At 40.1% G+C, this 17,965-nt stretch overlaps 1 protein-coding gene across 5 annotated transcripts in view; it reads left to right on the forward strand.

The window, feature by feature from the left end:
* Nucleotides 1-17,965, forward strand: part of ICA1L (islet cell autoantigen 1 like) — a 77,754-nt gene that overhangs the window by 27,345 nt on the left and 32,444 nt on the right. For 4 of the 5 annotated variants that reach the window (XM_056807363.1, XM_056807362.1, XM_056807361.1 and 1 more), the window contains exons 8-10: nucleotides 808-893; nucleotides 3,769-3,815; nucleotides 6,025-6,099. In XM_056807363.1, coding sequence (XP_056663341.1) covers nucleotides 808-893; nucleotides 3,769-3,815; nucleotides 6,025-6,099 — 208 coding nt within the window. The remainder of the gene's footprint in view (nucleotides 1-807; nucleotides 894-3,768; nucleotides 3,816-6,024; nucleotides 6,100-17,965) is intronic. The other variant, XM_056807366.1, reaches the window with a different exon arrangement.

Consider the following 17,965-nt stretch of genomic DNA (forward strand, 5'->3'; position numbering starts at 1 on the left):
AATTACCAAATGATGTAATGAGGGGAGAAGAGAAGAAGGCGATCTGGGAGAGGATCCTTCAAAGGGGACAGAAAAGAAGTGGTCAGATAGGGGGAAAACCAGTAGTGTGGTACCCCAAAAACCTAAAGAGAAAAGACTATCACTGGGGAGAGGATGGTCAACAGTGTCAAAGGCTGAAGAGAGGTCCAGGAGAATAAAGATTGAGGAGAGGCCATTGGATCTGGTAATTAAGAGATCTTTAGTAACATTGGAGAACAGTTTTGGTGGAATAAAGTTCAAATGTTGCAATTGATGGAACTGACCAACAAGCTGAATTTATGACTTGGACTTCTATCTTACACTGCTCAAAGGGCTTCTCTTTGAGACTGAAACCAGGAATTGTGTCAGTGCCATACTTTATCTACTAACTTGAGACACGTTAATAGTCATACTGTCATTTCCTAACTGTCTTACAGCTACTAATACACTGTTTGCCTAAGCAATTTTAGTCATTGCTTTCATTCCAGTATTGTTTATGAAAATCTTTAGATGTGTTTACAGGTTCATTGAGGCAATCTAATATGACTGTAGTCATTTTTAAGCTTATTATAAGTCTTCAGACACTATGGCCGTGCTGGTCAGGAAATGTGGATGGCTTAGTTAGTCCATCAAAACCATTAGAAAAATAACAAGCAAAATCTTCCAGAAATACACCACTATGCATTTCCCACAATTGTTTCTAGTATTATGCTTTAACAAATAGTCTTACTCTGTTTGTAGGAGGGAAATGATTCCTTTGTATATTTTAAAATTGATTTTTTATTTTAGCGACTCCAGGAGTCTCCAAGCAAGCTTACTGAAGAACACAAAGAGAACACAGTAGAAAATAGTTCTCTTACTGCTAATCTTGACAAGTAAGTAGAAAATATTCTTATACAGTATTATTGAATACCATTTAAATACAATTGTCATTTCAATTTTTGACATCTTTTTTCATATTTTATTTTGTAGCCTCTTAAGTTTTGATTTCAAAGTGATAGGCAAAAAAAAGACATCACCAGGGAGAGCAAATTGGAAAGATTATCTTGGGTCCTGAATTGGGACTCTCTGGGAGAACTACCATGGCTAGAATTTCCTGACAGCTAAAAAAGATAATAGATAGCTGAGCTTAGATACAAACCTTTCTACCATAATAAAGGCAACACAGAGGGAGCTAAGACTAACTTTGCTACAACAATACCTCTCCGACTTCCATGGGCTCTATGTTCTTTTTGACATCTTCATTTTTATCATCTTTTAAGGCTGCCCTTAATGAGATTTCAACCTCACCCCCCAAAAAAATACAAGTATATACCTGGGACCCTGTAATGCTCCAATGCAACCCTCTTTTGTTCTGTTGGAGAGAATGCATCACCTGAGGAAATTCTGTTCTAGGGACTTGGACCATTTTTTCATTTTCTCTTCTGTTTTTCTGTATCCCCTTTTCTGTCTTCTCTCCATAATTCTGAGTGTGCTTTTTAAGAACAAACAAACCAAACTCTCTCAATCATTAAAAACTACATTTCACATTTCAAAATATGGTTTTGATTTCATGGTTTTGAGTCAATTTGTCAAAATTGGATAGAACTCTTGATATGAAGATTAGTTTCTCTGTAGAATGTTAGGGAATGCATAATGTAGAATGAAAGGAGATTTCACTTTTTGGAAATCCTCTCAGACATTTTTTAAGGAAATCTATTGGACAAAAGTTTAGCAGTTCTCCATATCTTTATTTCTCTAGTCATGAGAAAACTGGACTCTAAATTCCATGAATTTTACTCAAAATGCAGAATTTTAAGTGTTGGAAAAAACCTCAGAGACCATCTAGTTCAACCTTTTTTAATAACAATTCTTTTCAAAAAGGCTACCAGTCTTTAAAGCTACATTGTAAGAAAGATATTCTAAGTAATCCCCTTCTTATTTCACCTTTCTGAAGAGTTTTGTTAAATTTTATGGTTGGACTGAATTAGATTTAATTGGTGGTCAATAGGGATTTAATTTCTAAATATCAAATTGAATCACTTAAGTAAATGGAATTATGGTAGTTTATTTTACAATAGAGAGAAGATATTAAGGAAGAGAGAAAAGGGGGGAGAGAGAGAGAGAGAGAGAGAGAGAGAGAGAGAGAGAGAGAGAGAGAGAGAGAGAGAGAGAGAGCGAGCTCCTGTTTCCTCTGAACCATTTAGAAATTCTAAGGCACCAGTCAGGGGAAAGGAGTCTCAAGACGATTGGCCTTTCATGGAGGTTCATACCTCCAGAAAGGGCAAGGAAGGAAAGTCAGCCTTTACACTCACCACGGTGACCATCTAAAAGGAAAGCAGTCTGAGGTCTCCTGCACAAGCTCCTCCAGGGGTCCAATTCCACAGCCAAGTGTCTTCACTCCAACTCTGAGTGACTGATTGATCTCCAGTCCAACTCCAAGTGACCTTTTTCTCTTGTGTCACCTCCCCTAAATTTTATGTCTACCAATCACAGCCAACCCTCCTCTCCAGGACTGCCCACTCTTTCACACATGGGTCACAGACCTCCCACTCAATGTATGAAATTGGTATTCATACCTTTTTTGGTTAGTTCATACCTTTTTGTGGCTAAAATGGGTAGATCTACTTTAAGTACTGGGTTTACACTTTGGGGATTAAAATCTAAAAATAGATAGGGGATTACAATTTAATCTTCCCAATAAAGGAAGAGCTAAATACTTTCATTTTATAACCAGGGAAGAGCCAAATCCAATCTTCACAGTTTTGAGTCACTGTCTCTTGAAAGCAATTGATCACAGAAACAGAAATATTTGTTTAGGAAATATGACCTTTATAGTACCTCAACAAAATACACAAGTAAGTGATCAGTCCGTTTTTGAGAAAGGAAAATCTCCTACCCTCTGAAGCAGGCCATTCTATTTCTGAATAGGTCTAATTATTAGGAAATTTGTCCTTAATTTAAGCTATATCTGCCTGTCACTTCTGTTCATTATTCTTGCCCTTTAGAACAGAAGTTCCTCTTTCATGTGGCAGACCTTCAGATACTTAGAGTTCTCACCTATCCTTTCTCTTCTTTAAGCTAATTATCTATAACATTGATAGCTACATGGCAGGTCTTTGAAACCATCTACTCTACAGATTGCTTTCTTCTAGATGCTTATCATTGTCATCTATGAATTTTAGAAGCCATAATTGAACACAAACTCCAGATTTGGTCTGTCCAGGGCAGACTACATTGGGATGATCACCTCCTAATTCTGAACATTATATATCTTTTAGGGCAGCCTAAAATTGCCTCAGGGTTTTCTCAGTTACTATATCATACTATTATTTCATAGTGAGTTCACAACCTCTTAATACCCCTAGATCTCTTTTAGATGAAGTGAAGTGCAAGCATGTCTCACACATCTTGTATTTATGAAGCTGATTTACCTCTCTCCAATTCAGTCTTACTAGCTTTAACTCAACTTAGAACCTGTTAGCTAATTTCTTTCTTGCTGTGTGTCATCTGCAAATTTTAAAAAATGCCCTTTATGCCTTTATGCAAGTCTAATTAAAATAGTAAACCTCACAGGGTGAGTTTAGGACACTTCTTTCAAATTAATTTGAAGCCATTAATTATTAGTCTTTACATTTTGCCATTTACCATTTCTTACTCTGTTATCTAGCCCACATCTTTCCAGTTTCTCCACTCAAATAGCATAAGAGAATTAGTCAAATGCTTTCAGTCTTTTAATCAAAATTTCATATTTTTGTTTTGGCCACCCAGGCTGATTTTGTTGGATGAGGAAACAAGTGAAAAGGGAAGTGAAGCAGGTAAGATGACAAATTGGATTTACTTATTTTCATGATCATGAAATCAGTAATGCTATAATAATTCCTTTCAAGAGGATTACTATATTTAAAGCTTCAAGGTAAGAAAGATGTCTTAAATCTTCTTATTTCATCTTGTATTTGAAAAATTTTTTAAAGCAGTTGATCTTAGAAACAGAAATGTTCGTTTAGGAAATAATGTACTCTTAGAACTTTAAACCATATTGAATTAAGATCTAGATAAATAAGAGTCATATTATTATAATGTAAATTTTGTTCAATTTTTTATGATTTGTAGTTTTATTATAATGCCATGGTAATTTATAATGAATAATAATGTGACTTTATTTCCATCTGCATATTCTATTATTATGTTAGAAATCTGCTACATTATTATTGTGTGAATAATGCTTACTGTTTGAAAAAATTTAAGTTATTTATAGCTTTACATGGTAACCAGCTGATATGCATTTAAATCAAGCTATCACCCTCATGATGTCTTCAAAAAATGAAAGACAAAAAACCCAGCAACAACCGTATAGTAGAAAAATAATGCTTTGAACCCAGAGTTTAGGACTAGCTTTGACATGTTCTAACTATGCTATTTTGCCTAATTTTTATTATTTTATTATGATGGCAATGAAGGTGAAATAAGAATTTTCTATCCAAGGGTTCAGAGGCACCTAGCCATTGCTTGATATCCAGAATAGGGCCCATGACCACTCCTCGCCCTGGAGTGCATAACCTTTCCTCAGTCATCCCCATATCTGTGAAGGAAGGGGGCATTGAGGACAGAGCTAGCTGTTGGCACCTTTTCCTGCACCCTGCACAAGTTTAGATACCTCTTACCTGTTCCTGCAGTGCTTTCTCTCTATTGACCTGGGCTAAAAAAATGATTCACTATAATTTTTTTCTTCAACTTTGTGATTAGAACTTGGTTCAGTTCATTTTCTTTTTTTAACCTTTACCTTCTGTCATAGAATTGATTCTAAATATTAGTTCTAAGGCTGAAGAGTGGTAAAAGGTAGGCAGTTGGCCCCTGGCTTATCCAGGCTCACACAGCTGTGAAGTGTCTAGCACCTCTGGTCTCCATTGAGATACTTAGCTTATCCCCTGTTCATTTTCTTTCTTTCTATCTTTTTTTAAACCCTTACCTTCTGTCTTGGAGTCAATACTGTGTATTGGTTCCAAGGCAGACCAGTGATAAGGGCTAGGCAATGGGGGTCAAGTGACTTGCCCAGGGTCACACAGCTGGGAAGTGTCTGAGACCAGATTTTAACCTAGGACCTCCTGCCTCTAGGCCTGGCTCTCAATCCACCGAGTCACCCAGCCACAACCCTCCTGCCCCTCCCCCCCCAGTTCATTTTCTAGATATCTGTGTGGAATATTTGTAGGATAGAGTTCTGTATTTCCTCCTTCTACTGTACTGGTTTATCCAGCAGGCTTTCTCACAAACACTGTTGTGGCCTGCAGCTGAGTTTGAGAGAAATTTAGCATCATTTCCTCCAAGAATTAACTCATCTTTAGCGGCTTGAAAATCAACATATGTGCTCTTTGGCTACATTTTTCCCTGAAGAAGTTTCAGATTTTCACAAGTGAGCCATTCTCATCCTCATCCATGGTAGTTTTGAGCCAACTAGAAGGTCCAGTGAATAGAGAACCAGACCTGGAGTGAGGAAGACTTGAGTCCAAATCTGACCTGAGTCATTTACTTACTATCTGTGTGACCCAGCGCAAATCACTCAACCCTGTTGGCCTCAGTTTCCTCTTTTGTACAATGATCTAGAGAAGGAAATGATACGCCACTCCAGCATTTTTGCCAAGAAGACCCTAAGTGGAGTGACAGAGTCGGACACAGCTGAAACAAATGAAGAACAACAAAAATATTCCAAAGCACCAATAAAGATCATAGCTCTTCTCTAGTAGACTTCTTGAGCTGCTGTGGCTAAAATGTTCACCATCTGTGGTGAGGTTTTTTGAACTTAGCTAGGTTAGGCTTCTGTTGGTAGATACACAATCCATCCCCATCCCCATAGGTGAAACCTTTCCACCTTGGCAAACCTTTTTTTTTTTAATCCTTCCCTTGCCACACAGAGCTAATGTTATAAGGTGGGAGTGGGGGCATGCTGACCCTCTGCATCCCTTCTTTGGGGACTTGCAGATGTGTCCCCAGGTGGTCTAACTGTACCTTTTTTTTTTTTTAATCTTTCAGCAACAGAAGCTCACAAAGAAAACCATTTCCCAGTGAATGAATGTGAAGCACCTCTGCTTTCTGGGCCTGAAAGCGGTAAGGAATGCAAGACCTCGCCAAGTCCCAACACTGAGACATTTAGTTTTTCTGACTTCGAATAAGTAGTATAGGGTCCTAGATCTAGAGCAGGGAGAGTCTGCAGATGCTCATGGGAAGTCAAGCAACTTGCCCTAGGGAACACTGGGAGTGAGCATCAGAGAGTGGATTTGAACCCAGGTCTTCTAAATCAGTGCAAGTATAGAACATGATTGAATCTTTATCAGGGATCTGCCTCATTTCCATTATTCGGACTAGTGGATTAAAGTACAGATAGAGATAAGGCAGCTAGGCGGGGTAGTAGGCCACAGTCAGGAAGTCTCCTCTTCCTGATTTCAAATCTGGCTTCAGACACATACTAGCTATATGACCCTGGGCAAGAGTCACTTCATCCTCTTTTGGAGGAGGAAATGGCAAAGCACTCCAGTATCTTTGCCAAGAAAACCCCAAACAGAGTCACGAAGAGTTGGGCATAACTGAAAATACCTCAACAGCAACCTAGACCTAAGGAACCGATCCCTGTACTGAGCCTGGCAATCCCACAAGTGTTTTTAAAGGACCTTCTGTGTTCCAGAGAAACAGATGAGGCAAGGGGGAAGCTGCAGGGTGACCGATGTGGATGCGGAGGCGAGACCGAGGATGAGAAGGATGCCAGGCTGGCATCTAATGCACAAACCTCTCCCTCTGTCACTCCTCGAACCCCGGCCGGCTGACTCGTCCCCTCCTCGTGCTTCCCAGCCAGTGTCTGTCCTCCTTTGAGCTCCCCTTCTCCTCCAAGGGCTCCTCAGCTCCCATTCCCTCTGAAACCCGCCCCTTCGTGCTCCTTTCATCTTCCCTCCTCTCTCCTAAAACCCCTCCCGGCGGCCAGGCTTGTTCCCTGTCAGCCTTCCCGACTCTTAGAGCTCGAGCACAGGCCCTCAGCACTGGACCTGGTACTGCAGGCATGTTCTGAGCAGAGCATCCTGGGATCGTCCCCTCCTTCTTCTATCACTCACTCCTGGTCTGGCACAGAGCTGATGGGAACGAAGCATTGGTTGTGCTCCCGGCACCATATGGGCCTGCAGCCTAGCGCTGGGGATTAAAGACCAAACAGCCCAGAATGAAAGGATCCCTGGGAGGGAGCACGCCAGGGTGCTCACAGGGTGGCCGGCCTGTGCTCAAGAGGCACTTGGATTCCAAAGCATTTCAGGCTATGTCCAAACTGCGGCCTCTCCCCCATCCCTGCTCCTCATCACACCTCCTGGTTTCTATTGGGCTCCACCAACAAACTGCGGCCCTCACCCCCTCCCCCCCCCCCCCCCCCCCCCCCCGTCACCCAGAGGCCTCGGGGCTCGTCCCTGTCCTTCACCTTCCCTTGGTAATGTCTCGTGAACCCACCCCCTTCTCTCTGCTCATGCGTCTGTCATGGTGGAGAATTAAGCATTTTCTCTGTGTGGGGCGTATGCAAAGAAAGGCAAAAGCACAAACCCTGGCATCTGATCTGGTCCTGGAGGAGAGCCTCCTGGGAGGGAGGAGACCCCCCAGTGGAGGATGGGCCCATGGGCCTCCGGAGGAGCAGCCCGAAGGCCAGAGGAGAGGGGACAGATTGGGTAGGGATTTTGTTTGACCCCAGTGTGGACAGCCAGGCCTGTTCCCTAGGAAAAACCGGTCAGGTAGCCGAAGGGTGGATCAGAGGATCCCAGTAGGGAGAGCAGCCAGGAGACAACCACTGTGGGGCCTGTGACTGCCAGGGGCTTGTCCTGCCATGAGATTGTACTGTGGGATCACTTGTGTGGGAAGATAGAAAGAGGCAGATGGAAGATGCTGTGAAGCGGAGAGAGCCAGACCTGGCCACAGGCGGGCCCTGTGAGCACGCTACAGGGGGAGGTGACAACGGCCCCATTTAGTGGATCTCCCTCACAGTGTCACGTGATGAAGAGAGGACTTGGGGCAAGAGAATGAGCGCCAGCTGAGTTGTCTGCAGGACATCCAGGGTGAAAGGCATCCGAAGGACAGTTGATGAGAGGCTGTAGCTTTGGAGAGAGGTTAGGCCAGACAGAGAGATGTGCCAGTGGGCCCAGCCAACTGCAGCATGGGCCGAGGGCACTGAGGAAAGGAGGGAATCGGCATCTATCAAGCCCTCGTTGGTGCCAGATGCTGTGCTAAGCACTCGTGGCCTGAACACCTGCCAAAGTTGTGGACGGGGTGGTGGGGGTGGGGGGGAGCAGCAGAGATGGGCCGGGCTTGGGGCAGGGTTTTTGAGATCTGGAAGTAGAGCAGAGCTGAGAGGGAAAGAAGATGGACCACCAGGCGGGGGCCGGGGGAGAAGCAGGCAGGCCTTGGAGATCTATATTCTAGGGGGTGAGGGCTGCAGGGGAGGTCGGACGGCTCGAGACTGAAGGAAGTTACAGGAGGAGACCACAGCAGTCCAGAAAGTCAGGCAGGGAAGAGCTCTTTGCCAGCCTTGGAAGTCTGAGGCCAGATCGCACTGGGTTTGGAGCTGACAGAGAAAAGCAAGTGGAAGCGTCTTGCGTCGACAGCTCTTAACAGTTTTAACCACAAAGAGGAGGAATGATATCTAGCAGGGAAGGTTCGATCAAATGAGGGTCTTTTAAGGTTGGGGGAGATATGGGCAGTGCTAAAGGCAACAGGGAAACGGCCAATAGAAAGGAAGAAATTGGGGCAGCTAGGTAGCAGCACAGTGCAGCCAGGCTTGGAGTCAGGAGTTCCTGGGTTCAAACCTGGCTTCAGACACTTCCTAGCTGTGGGACCCTGGGCAGGTAACCCTGATTGCCTAGCCCTGCCACTTTTTTGTCTTAGAATTGATACAAAGGGGGCAGCTGGGTGGCTCAGTGGATTGAGAGCCAGGCCTAGAGACAGGAGATCCTAGGTTCAAATCTGGCCTTAGATACTTTCTATCTGTGTGACCCTGGGCAAGTCACTTGACCCCCATTGCCTAGCCCTTACTTCTCTTCTGCCTTGGAACCAAAATACATAGTATTGATTCCAAGACAGAAGGTAAGGATTTAAAAAAAAAAAGAATTGATGCTAAGACAAAAGATAAGGGTTTTTTGTTTTGTTTCATTTTTTAAAAGGAAGGAAATGAAAGATCAATGAGAATAAGTACAATTTGTTGCAGAAGATGGGAGGGATGGAATCAAGGATGTAGGTAGAGGAGTTTGCTTGGCATGGAGAAAACCACCTGGTCATGTGAGACAAGGGTAAAGGAGGAGATGGTGGGGGAAGATATTTGAGTGGCATGAGATGAGGAAGAGGGTGAACAAGGTGGGATCCTCTGCTGAGGGGGAGAGTTGAGAGAATACTAAGGAAGATGCTAGGAATGGTGAAAAGCATTGAAGTAGCTGCTGAGAAGCGACAAGGGCAATCTATTAGGGAAGTGGAAAAAGTCTGTTTGTTGCACAGAGGGACCAGTTGAGATCAGGAAACACAAATCAGGAACCCAGTCTGGATGGTTTTCAGGTTTTCCCCAACTCCAATAAGCAGTGTATCAATATGAACAAAGATGGGTAATAGTGGGACTAATTTAAAGTTGGAACTTGGCAGGACATGATTTGTGTCAGGCCAAGGATGCTGGGGAAAGGCTCAGACAGAGGATGGGTTCGAATTACTTCTAGCATCTTTAGTTTCTTCCTCTTCATTGACTGCTTCCCTTGTTCCTATAAATACATATCAACCTACCAAATATATTTTTTAAATACCAAAGCCACAACTTCTCTATTTTTCTGTCTTCTTCCTTTTATTGTTGAACCTTTTGAAAGAGTAGTTTATATTCATTTCTTTCACTTCCTGAACTTAACTCCTTATCTATCTTCTGTCCTCAGTACTATAAATTGTTCTCTCAAAGATGTACTCTGACTTATTTTTTTCTCTTCCCCCTCCTATCACAGAAAAAAGAGAAAGAAAACCTTTCTAAGAAAAATGAATAGTTAAACAAAAGAAATTTTGTTGCAAAAAAAAATCTTCAGTAAAGAGAAACAGACAAAAACCTGAACATAATCTATTTATTGGCAAGGCTAGCAATAATAGAAGTCAGCAATCCCTCCGTGATCAAAGACACACCATACAGTCAGAGCAACTTCTTTTCAGTTTGATTACACGGGGTCTAATGACACTAATTAAACTAAGACTGTTTATAAACTGTTTTAGTTTATATTAGAAGTGAAAGTGCACTTACATTTTCCTGACTTATAAAGGTGGGGGTCTTCAAAATCCATAGCAGCAGGGAAAACACAAAGGTGATCTACATCCTCTGGAGAGCTCTGTGTCAGAGGTCCTCTGTCCCCCCCACCCCCACCCCCATCCATGCCAGAAGAGAAACCCAATGCTAGGAAAAAATATCTGACCAGGTTGAATCAGCTTCTCTCCATCTTTCTGGTCTCCGTTGTGTGCACAGCCTCCAATCAGGCATTATACAAATTTCTCTACTAAGGCCTATTCAAAATAAATCCAAATCTAAGCCTTAGAAATTGGCTACAATAATTAATAAAAATTCTTAACTATCAGTTCAATAACTACTAATCAGCCAGAAATCAATAATCAATTTCACAGTTTCCATATTGACTGTAAAAATGTTGTGCGTGTCCATCACTTTGGAGATGGGGAGCATTCTTCATTGATTTTTTGTTATTGTTAGTCATTGCATCGATCAGAGTTCAAAGCTTTCTCCTTATAATGCTTTTGTTCTATCAGTTGTTTATCTGGTTCTGTTCACTTCACTCTTTTTATTGTGGCTGGTTACTTTTTTTAAATTTTAGGTTTTTTAATTCCAAATTTTACAAGACAAAAAATAAAACCAAAGCATTTCCATATGCAAAGAAAAGGAAGATTGTACATCAATGAAATCACCAATCATACATGTTTAGCTTCCTTTTCTTCATTTCAACATAATGAATTCCCACAAGAAAGTTTAAAAAACTTTCCTTCTAGATATCCCATTCTTTTCTTTTTATTTATTTATTAATAGAATTTATGCACAAGTGTCCCAGCCCCTCCCCACAGAGGTATTGTTCAGAGACATGTTTGTACAAATTAAGTTTTCATGTTTTCACCTTTCAGTTCACTCTTCGGAGGTAATATTCACAATTTATTTTTGTAATATTAATTCTATTGCTGTTTATGATGTTCTTGGCTCTACTTATATCATTGTTTGTTATGCTATGTAGTTACTTTCAAGTTTTTAAAAAAATTAGCCTGCTCATCAATTTATTATTTTTTTAAATCCTTACCTTCTGTCTTAGAATCAATCCTGGGTATTAGTTCTAAGGCAGAAGAATGGTAAGGGCTAGGAAGTGTCTCAGGCCAGATTTAAACTCAGGACCTCCTGTCTCTGGGCTTGACTTTCCAGACATTTAATTAATTAATTAAATTTTGGGAAATTTTATTTATTTAATTTAGAATATTTTTCCATGGTTACAAGCTTCATGTTCTTTTCTTCCCCTCCCCCCAACCCACTCCTGTAGCTGACACGCAATTCCACTGGGTTTTATATTCTGGGCTTGACTCTCAATCCACTGAGCCACCTAGCTGCCCTTGTTGCTCATCAATTTTTTTTTTAAACCCATACTTTCTGTCTTGGAATCAATACTCTGTATTGGTTCCAAGGCAGAAGAGTAGTAAGGACTAGGCAATGGGGGTCAAGTGACTTGCCCAGGGTCACACAGCTATGAAGTATCTGAGGCCAAATTTGAAACTAGGACCTCCATCTCTAGGCCTGGTTCTTAATCCACTGAGCTACCCACCTCCCCCCCCCCATTAATTCTTTTTTTTTTTTTTAAACCCTTACCTTCCATCTTGGAGTCAATACTGTGTATTGGCTCCAAGGCAGAAGAGTGGTAAGGGCTAGGCAATGGGGGTCAAGTGACTTGCCCAGGGTCACACAGCTGGGAAGTATCTGAGGCCAGATTTGAACCTAGGACCTCCCGTCTCTAGGGCTAGCTCTCAATCTACTGAGCTACCCAGCTGCCCCCTCCTCCAATTAATTCTTCTTTGCAAAAAGTTGGAAGTCTTCTATTTTGTTGAATGCCCATACTTTCCCTTGGAAGTATATAGTCAGTTTTGCTGGGTAGCTGATTCTTGGTTGGAGACCCAGCTCTCTTGCCTTTCTGAAGATCATGTTCCATGCCTTACGATCATTCAGCGTAGAACTTGCAAGGTCTTGTGTGACCCTGATTGGCATTCCTTTATATCTAAATTGTCTTTTTCTGGCTTCCTGTAGGATTTTTTCTTTTGTTTGATAGCTTTGGAATTTGGCAATTACATTCCTGGGAGTTGTCTTTTGGGGGTTTAGTGTAGAAGGTGTTCTGTGAGCTCTGTCAGTGGATGTATTGCCCCCTTGTTCTAGAATCTCTGGGCAATTTTCTTTGATTATATCTTGTATCACCATGTCCAGTTTGGTGTTTATTTCTGGCTTTTCTGGGAGTCCAATTATTCTTAAATTTTCTCTTCTCCCCCTGTTTTCCAGATCTATCACCTTGTCGGTGAGATATTTTATGTTCTCTTCTAATTTCTTGGTGTTTTGGCTTTGCTTTATTAGTTCTTGCTTTAAAGCCTGGTTTTCTTTTACAGTTTGGTCAAACTGGTTTTGTAGATGCGTGAATTTCTTTTGCATCATTTCCCACTTTTCCTCCCAGAGGGCTTCCATCTTTTTGGTCCTTTCTGATTCAAATTCTTCATGGGTTTGTGGAGAGTTTCTATTTCCTTTGGAAGATTTTGGAGAATTTTCTTGTATATCTTCTTCTATCTGCTCTGTATTTTGTATTTTGGCTCCATAGAATGTGTCCAGAGTCGCCCCTTTCTTCTTATTTTTCTTGGTATTTTGGGGCTTCTGTGCTTCTGTGGAGTTTGTCATCTCTGAACGTGGAGGATTGGCTTTTCTTGTCTTTGTCTGGTGATCAGAGGCTTTAGTCCTGGGCAGATGTTGGTTCTATGAGCGTTCCCTGGGTTAAACTGAATATGCCTCACTGGAACTGGAATGGAAGGGTAGGACCACGAGGCCACACTCTCCCCCTGGCTCGATTTCCGGAAGTTGCCTTCAGAATCCCTGGCCGTGAGGCTGTTTCGTCGGCCTGCGGGGGGATGGGCTGCCGCTTCCCCAAGCTCCGAGAGCACAGACTTTCACTGAGACTTGGATAGCAGGATCCAGCCCGTGAGGCTGTCTTGCCCGCCCTGAGGGTTGCTGTTGTTTTGACCATCTCTCTGCAGCGGAGGCCCCAGGCAGTAACTTTCACCCGGACCGACCAGCTCTCTGCAGCGGAAGCCCCAGGCAGTAACTTTCACCCGGACTGGGACTTGGGTAGAAGACCCTGAGGGTTGTTGTTCCTCAGACCCTGCTCTCTGAGCCCGGTGCGGCTGCCGCTTCCGGGAGCCTTGGACTCTGCGCTCCTACCCCTGAGGTCCGAGGGATCTCGGGTTCTGGCTTTTAAGGGGAGCCGTACCTTTTGAACCGGGTCCAGGTCCAGGAGGAGGGTTCCCAGGGTCTGTGCTGTTGATCGTTTTGAATTTCGGCGCCTTAGGAGCTTCTAGTTTGAGATCGGTCGGGAAGGGTTTTCCGGAGATCTGAACTTCAGCTTTTTCTAAGCCGCCATCTTAACCGGAAGCCCTCCAATTAATTCTTAAGGAACTATTGAGTATTCCATCATAATCATACACCACAATTTGTTTTAACTATTCCAAATTGATAAATATCTCCTCAGTTTCCACTTTTTTGCCACAACAAAAAGAGCTGTTATAAATGTTTTGGAACATACTTTGCCCATTTTGACTCCTCCAATTTCTTTTTTTCTAGCATTTCTAATTATATGTTAAATAATATTGGTGATAATGGCCATTCTTCTTTCCTTCCTGATCTTATTGGGAAGGCTTCTAACTTCTCCCCATTATAAATCATTCCTGCCATTGTTTTAAGGTAGATGCTTGGTTATCATTTTAAGAAAAAGAAATCCATTCATACTGATGTTTTCCAGCATTTTTAATATGAGTGAAAGTTGTATTTTGTCCAATGCTTTTCCTATATCTTTTGATATTATTATATGTTTTTTGTTATTGATATTATCAGTTCTGTTGTTAGTTTTCCTTATAGTAAACCATCCCTACATTCCTGGTATAAATCCTGTTCAGTCACAATGTATAATCTTTGTGCCATATTGTAGTCTCCTAACTAATATTTTATTTAGGATTTTGGCATTCATATTCATTAATGAGATTGGTCTATATTTATTTCATAAAAGGAGTTTGGTAAAACTCCTTTCTGTTATTTCAAATTATTTATTTAATATTTGAATTAATTGATCCTTCATTTGATAGAATTGATTTGTAAATCCATCTGGTCCTATTTTTTTCCTAGGAAGTTCATTCATGGTTTGTTCAATTTCTTTTTCTAAAGTAGGTTTATTTAGATAACCTATTTCTTCTTCTGATATTCTAGGCAGTTTATATTATATTCTTCCATTTCTCTTACATTGTTAGATTTGTTTTCATAAAATTGAGCAAAATAACTGCTAATAATTGCTTTAATTTAATCTTCATTGGTGGTATATTTACCTTTTTCATCTTTAATGCTACTAATTTTATTTTATTTTTTTTAAATCATATTAACCAATGGTTTATTTTGTTGATTTTTTCATTAAATCAGCCCCTAGATTTATTAATTCAAAAGTTTTCTTACATTTAATTTTATTGATATCATCTTTAGTTTTTAGTATTTCTAATTTGGTATTTATTTAGGAATTTTTAATGTGTTCTTTTTCTAGTTTTTTAAATTACATTCCTAATTCATTGGACTTTATCTTATTAACATAAACATTTGGAGATATAAGTTTTCCTCTAATTACTGCTTTTGCTATATCTCATAGGTTTTGGTATGTTGTCACATTAAAATTCTCTTTAGTGAATTTATTTGTTTCTATATTTTGTTCCTTAACCCACTCATTCTTTTTAAAATTAAATTTAGTTTTGTTCCCCAATTACATGTAAAAATGTTTCCAACACTTTTCAAAGAATATTGATTCTCAAATTCTTATCCACAACCTCCCTTGGTTGTATGTTATATGGTAAGCAACCTTATAGATTTTACATGTGCAATCATGTAAAACATTTCTCCAAATTAATCCTTTTGTGGAAGAAAATTCAAATAGAAGAACAATTAAGAAAATGAAAAAAGTTTCCTTTGATTTGGATTCAGGCCGTTCTTTTTTTCTGGAAATAGATGGCATTTTTTATCATAAGCCCTTTAGGATAGCTTTGGATTATTATATTGCTGAGATTATACACAGTTGTTCATTGTAAAGTATTCCTGTCATTGTACAATATTCTCTTTCACTCTGCTTCAATTCATTTAAGTTTTTTTTGCATTCCCCCTGCTTGTCATTCTTTCAGCACAATAGTAATCCATTACAATCATATATTATAATTTACTCAGCCATTCCCCAATTGATGGTTAGCCCCTTACCAAATATTTCCCTCCCCTAAAAAGAGCTACTTTCAGTATTTTTTATTACTTAAGTCCTTCTTTTTAAAAAAATCTCTTTGAGATACAAACCTAGTAAAGGTTATTGTTAGGTTAAAGGATATATACTGTTTTATAGCCCTGTGGGCATAGTCCAAATTGCTCTCCTGAATGATTGAATCAATTCACAACTCCCCTAACCATGTATTCATGTCCTAGATTTCCCATATCCCCTCCAAGTTTTGTCATTCTCCTTTTTTGACATAAGGACCAATCTAGTAGGTGTGGGGTGATATCACAGAGTTGTTTTAATTTGCATTTTTCTAATTAATAGTGATTTAAAGCATTTTTTTTTTGCATGAGTATAATTACTTTAAGAATGACCTTTGGGGGCAGCTGGGTAGCTCAGTGGATTGAGAGCCAGTCCTAGAGACGGGAGGTCCTAGGTTCAAATCTGGCCTCAGCCACTTCCTAGCTGTGTGACCCTGGGTAAGTCACTTGACCCCCATTGCCTAGCCCTTACCACTCTTCTGCCTTGGAGCCAATACACAGTATTGACTCCAAGACAGAAGGTAAGGGTTTAAAAAAAAAAAGAATGACCTTTGTAACCTTTGTCCATTTATCAATTGGAGAATGACTTGTATTTTCATATATTCAACTCATTTCTCTGTGTATTTGAAAAATGAGGCTTTTATTAGAAACATAAATAATTTTTGTGCCATTAAGATTACTTTGTCTTACTTTCCATGCTATTTTCCCCTGTTGAGTTTCTGATCTCTCCCTCCCCCAATTTGCCCTCTTTTCCATTAGCTCCATCTCCCTTCTCTTACCTTTTCCCTCCTGTTTTCATGAAAGGTAAGATAGCTTTCTTTACCCAGTTGATTGCATGTATTCTTCCCTCGTTGAGCCAGTTCTGATGAGAGTAAGTGAAGTTCATATGCTCTTCTTCCCACCTCTTTATCTTACCTCCACTGTGAATGCTCTTTTATGCCTCTTGTGTGCAATAATTTACTTCATTCTGTTTTCCCCTTCCCCCTATGCATTCTTCTTTCCCATGCCTTAATTTTATTTTATATCTCATATCATATTCAACTCATATTCTTGCCCTCTGTCTATGTGATACTCCTAACTTCCTATCTGCCCTAATAATGACATTTGGCATTAAAAGAATCATCTTCCCACATAGGAATGTAATCTTATTGTATGCCTTTTGATTTCTCTTCCCTTTTAATCTTTTTATGATTCTCTTGAGTCTTGTATTTGAGAGTCAAATTTTTCAGTCATTAGGAATGTTTTAGAGTCCATTATTTTGCTGAATACTAATTTTTACTCTTAAAGAATTGTGCTCAGTTTTGGTGAGCAAGTGATTCTTAAAGTCCTAGCTCCTTTTTCCTCTGGAATATCATATTCCATGCTGTCTGATCCTTTCATGTAGAAGCTCCTAAGTCTTGTGTTATCCTGCTTGTGGTTCCATGATATCTGAATTATTTCTTTTTGGCAGTTTGTAGTATTTTGTCCTTTACCTGGGAGTTTTGGAAGTTGGTTGTAATATTCCTGGGAGTTATCCTTTAAATTTTTTTAAATTCAAAGTTATTTTATTTTCCCAATTACATGTAATAACAATTTTCAACATTTTTTCCAAAATTATAAAATCCAAATTGTCTTCCTCTCTCCTTTCCCTCCCCCTCTCAAGTAATTTGATGTGGATTATAGCTATATTATCATGTAAAATATACTTTCACATTGGTCATTGTTGTAAGGAATACTCACAAACCCCACCCCCCAAAATAAAACCATAAATAAATTCATGTGGAAGTTAGTATACTTAGTTCTTTATCTGACTCCAATAGTTTTTTCTCTGGAGTTGGATAGCATTCTTTGTCATAACTCCTTCAGAATTGTCCCAGATCATTGTATTGTTGAGAGCAGATAGGTCTTTCTCCATTTGTCAATGTACCATATTGCTGTTACTGTGTACAATGTTCTCCTGGTTCTGATTATTTCACTCTGCATCATTTCAAGTAGATCTCTTCAGCTTTTTCTGAAATCATCTTGCTTATTATTTCTTATAGCACAATAGTATTCCGTCATCAACATATACCACAATTTGTTGAGTCATTCCCCCATTAATGGACATCCCCTCAATTTCTAATTTTTGCCACCACACAAAAAAGAGCTGGTGGCAATATTTTTCTAAAAGTAAATCCTTGCTTCTGTTTATGATCTCTTTGGTATATAGACCCAATAGTGGTATTACAGGATCAAAGGGTATACACAATTTTACAACCCTCTTTGGCATAGTTGCAGATTGCCCTCCAGAATGGTTCACAACTTCTGGGAATTATCCTTTCAGGGTCTTTTTCAGGTGTTTGTTGCATTCTTTCAATTTCTATTTTGTCCTCTGGTTCTAGAATATTAGGGCAG

The sequence above is a fragment of the Monodelphis domestica genome, chromosome 8, assembly GCF_027887165.1.
Source record: "Monodelphis domestica isolate mMonDom1 chromosome 8, mMonDom1.pri, whole genome shotgun sequence".
Taxonomy (NCBI): Eukaryota; Metazoa; Chordata; class Mammalia; order Didelphimorphia; family Didelphidae; genus Monodelphis; species Monodelphis domestica.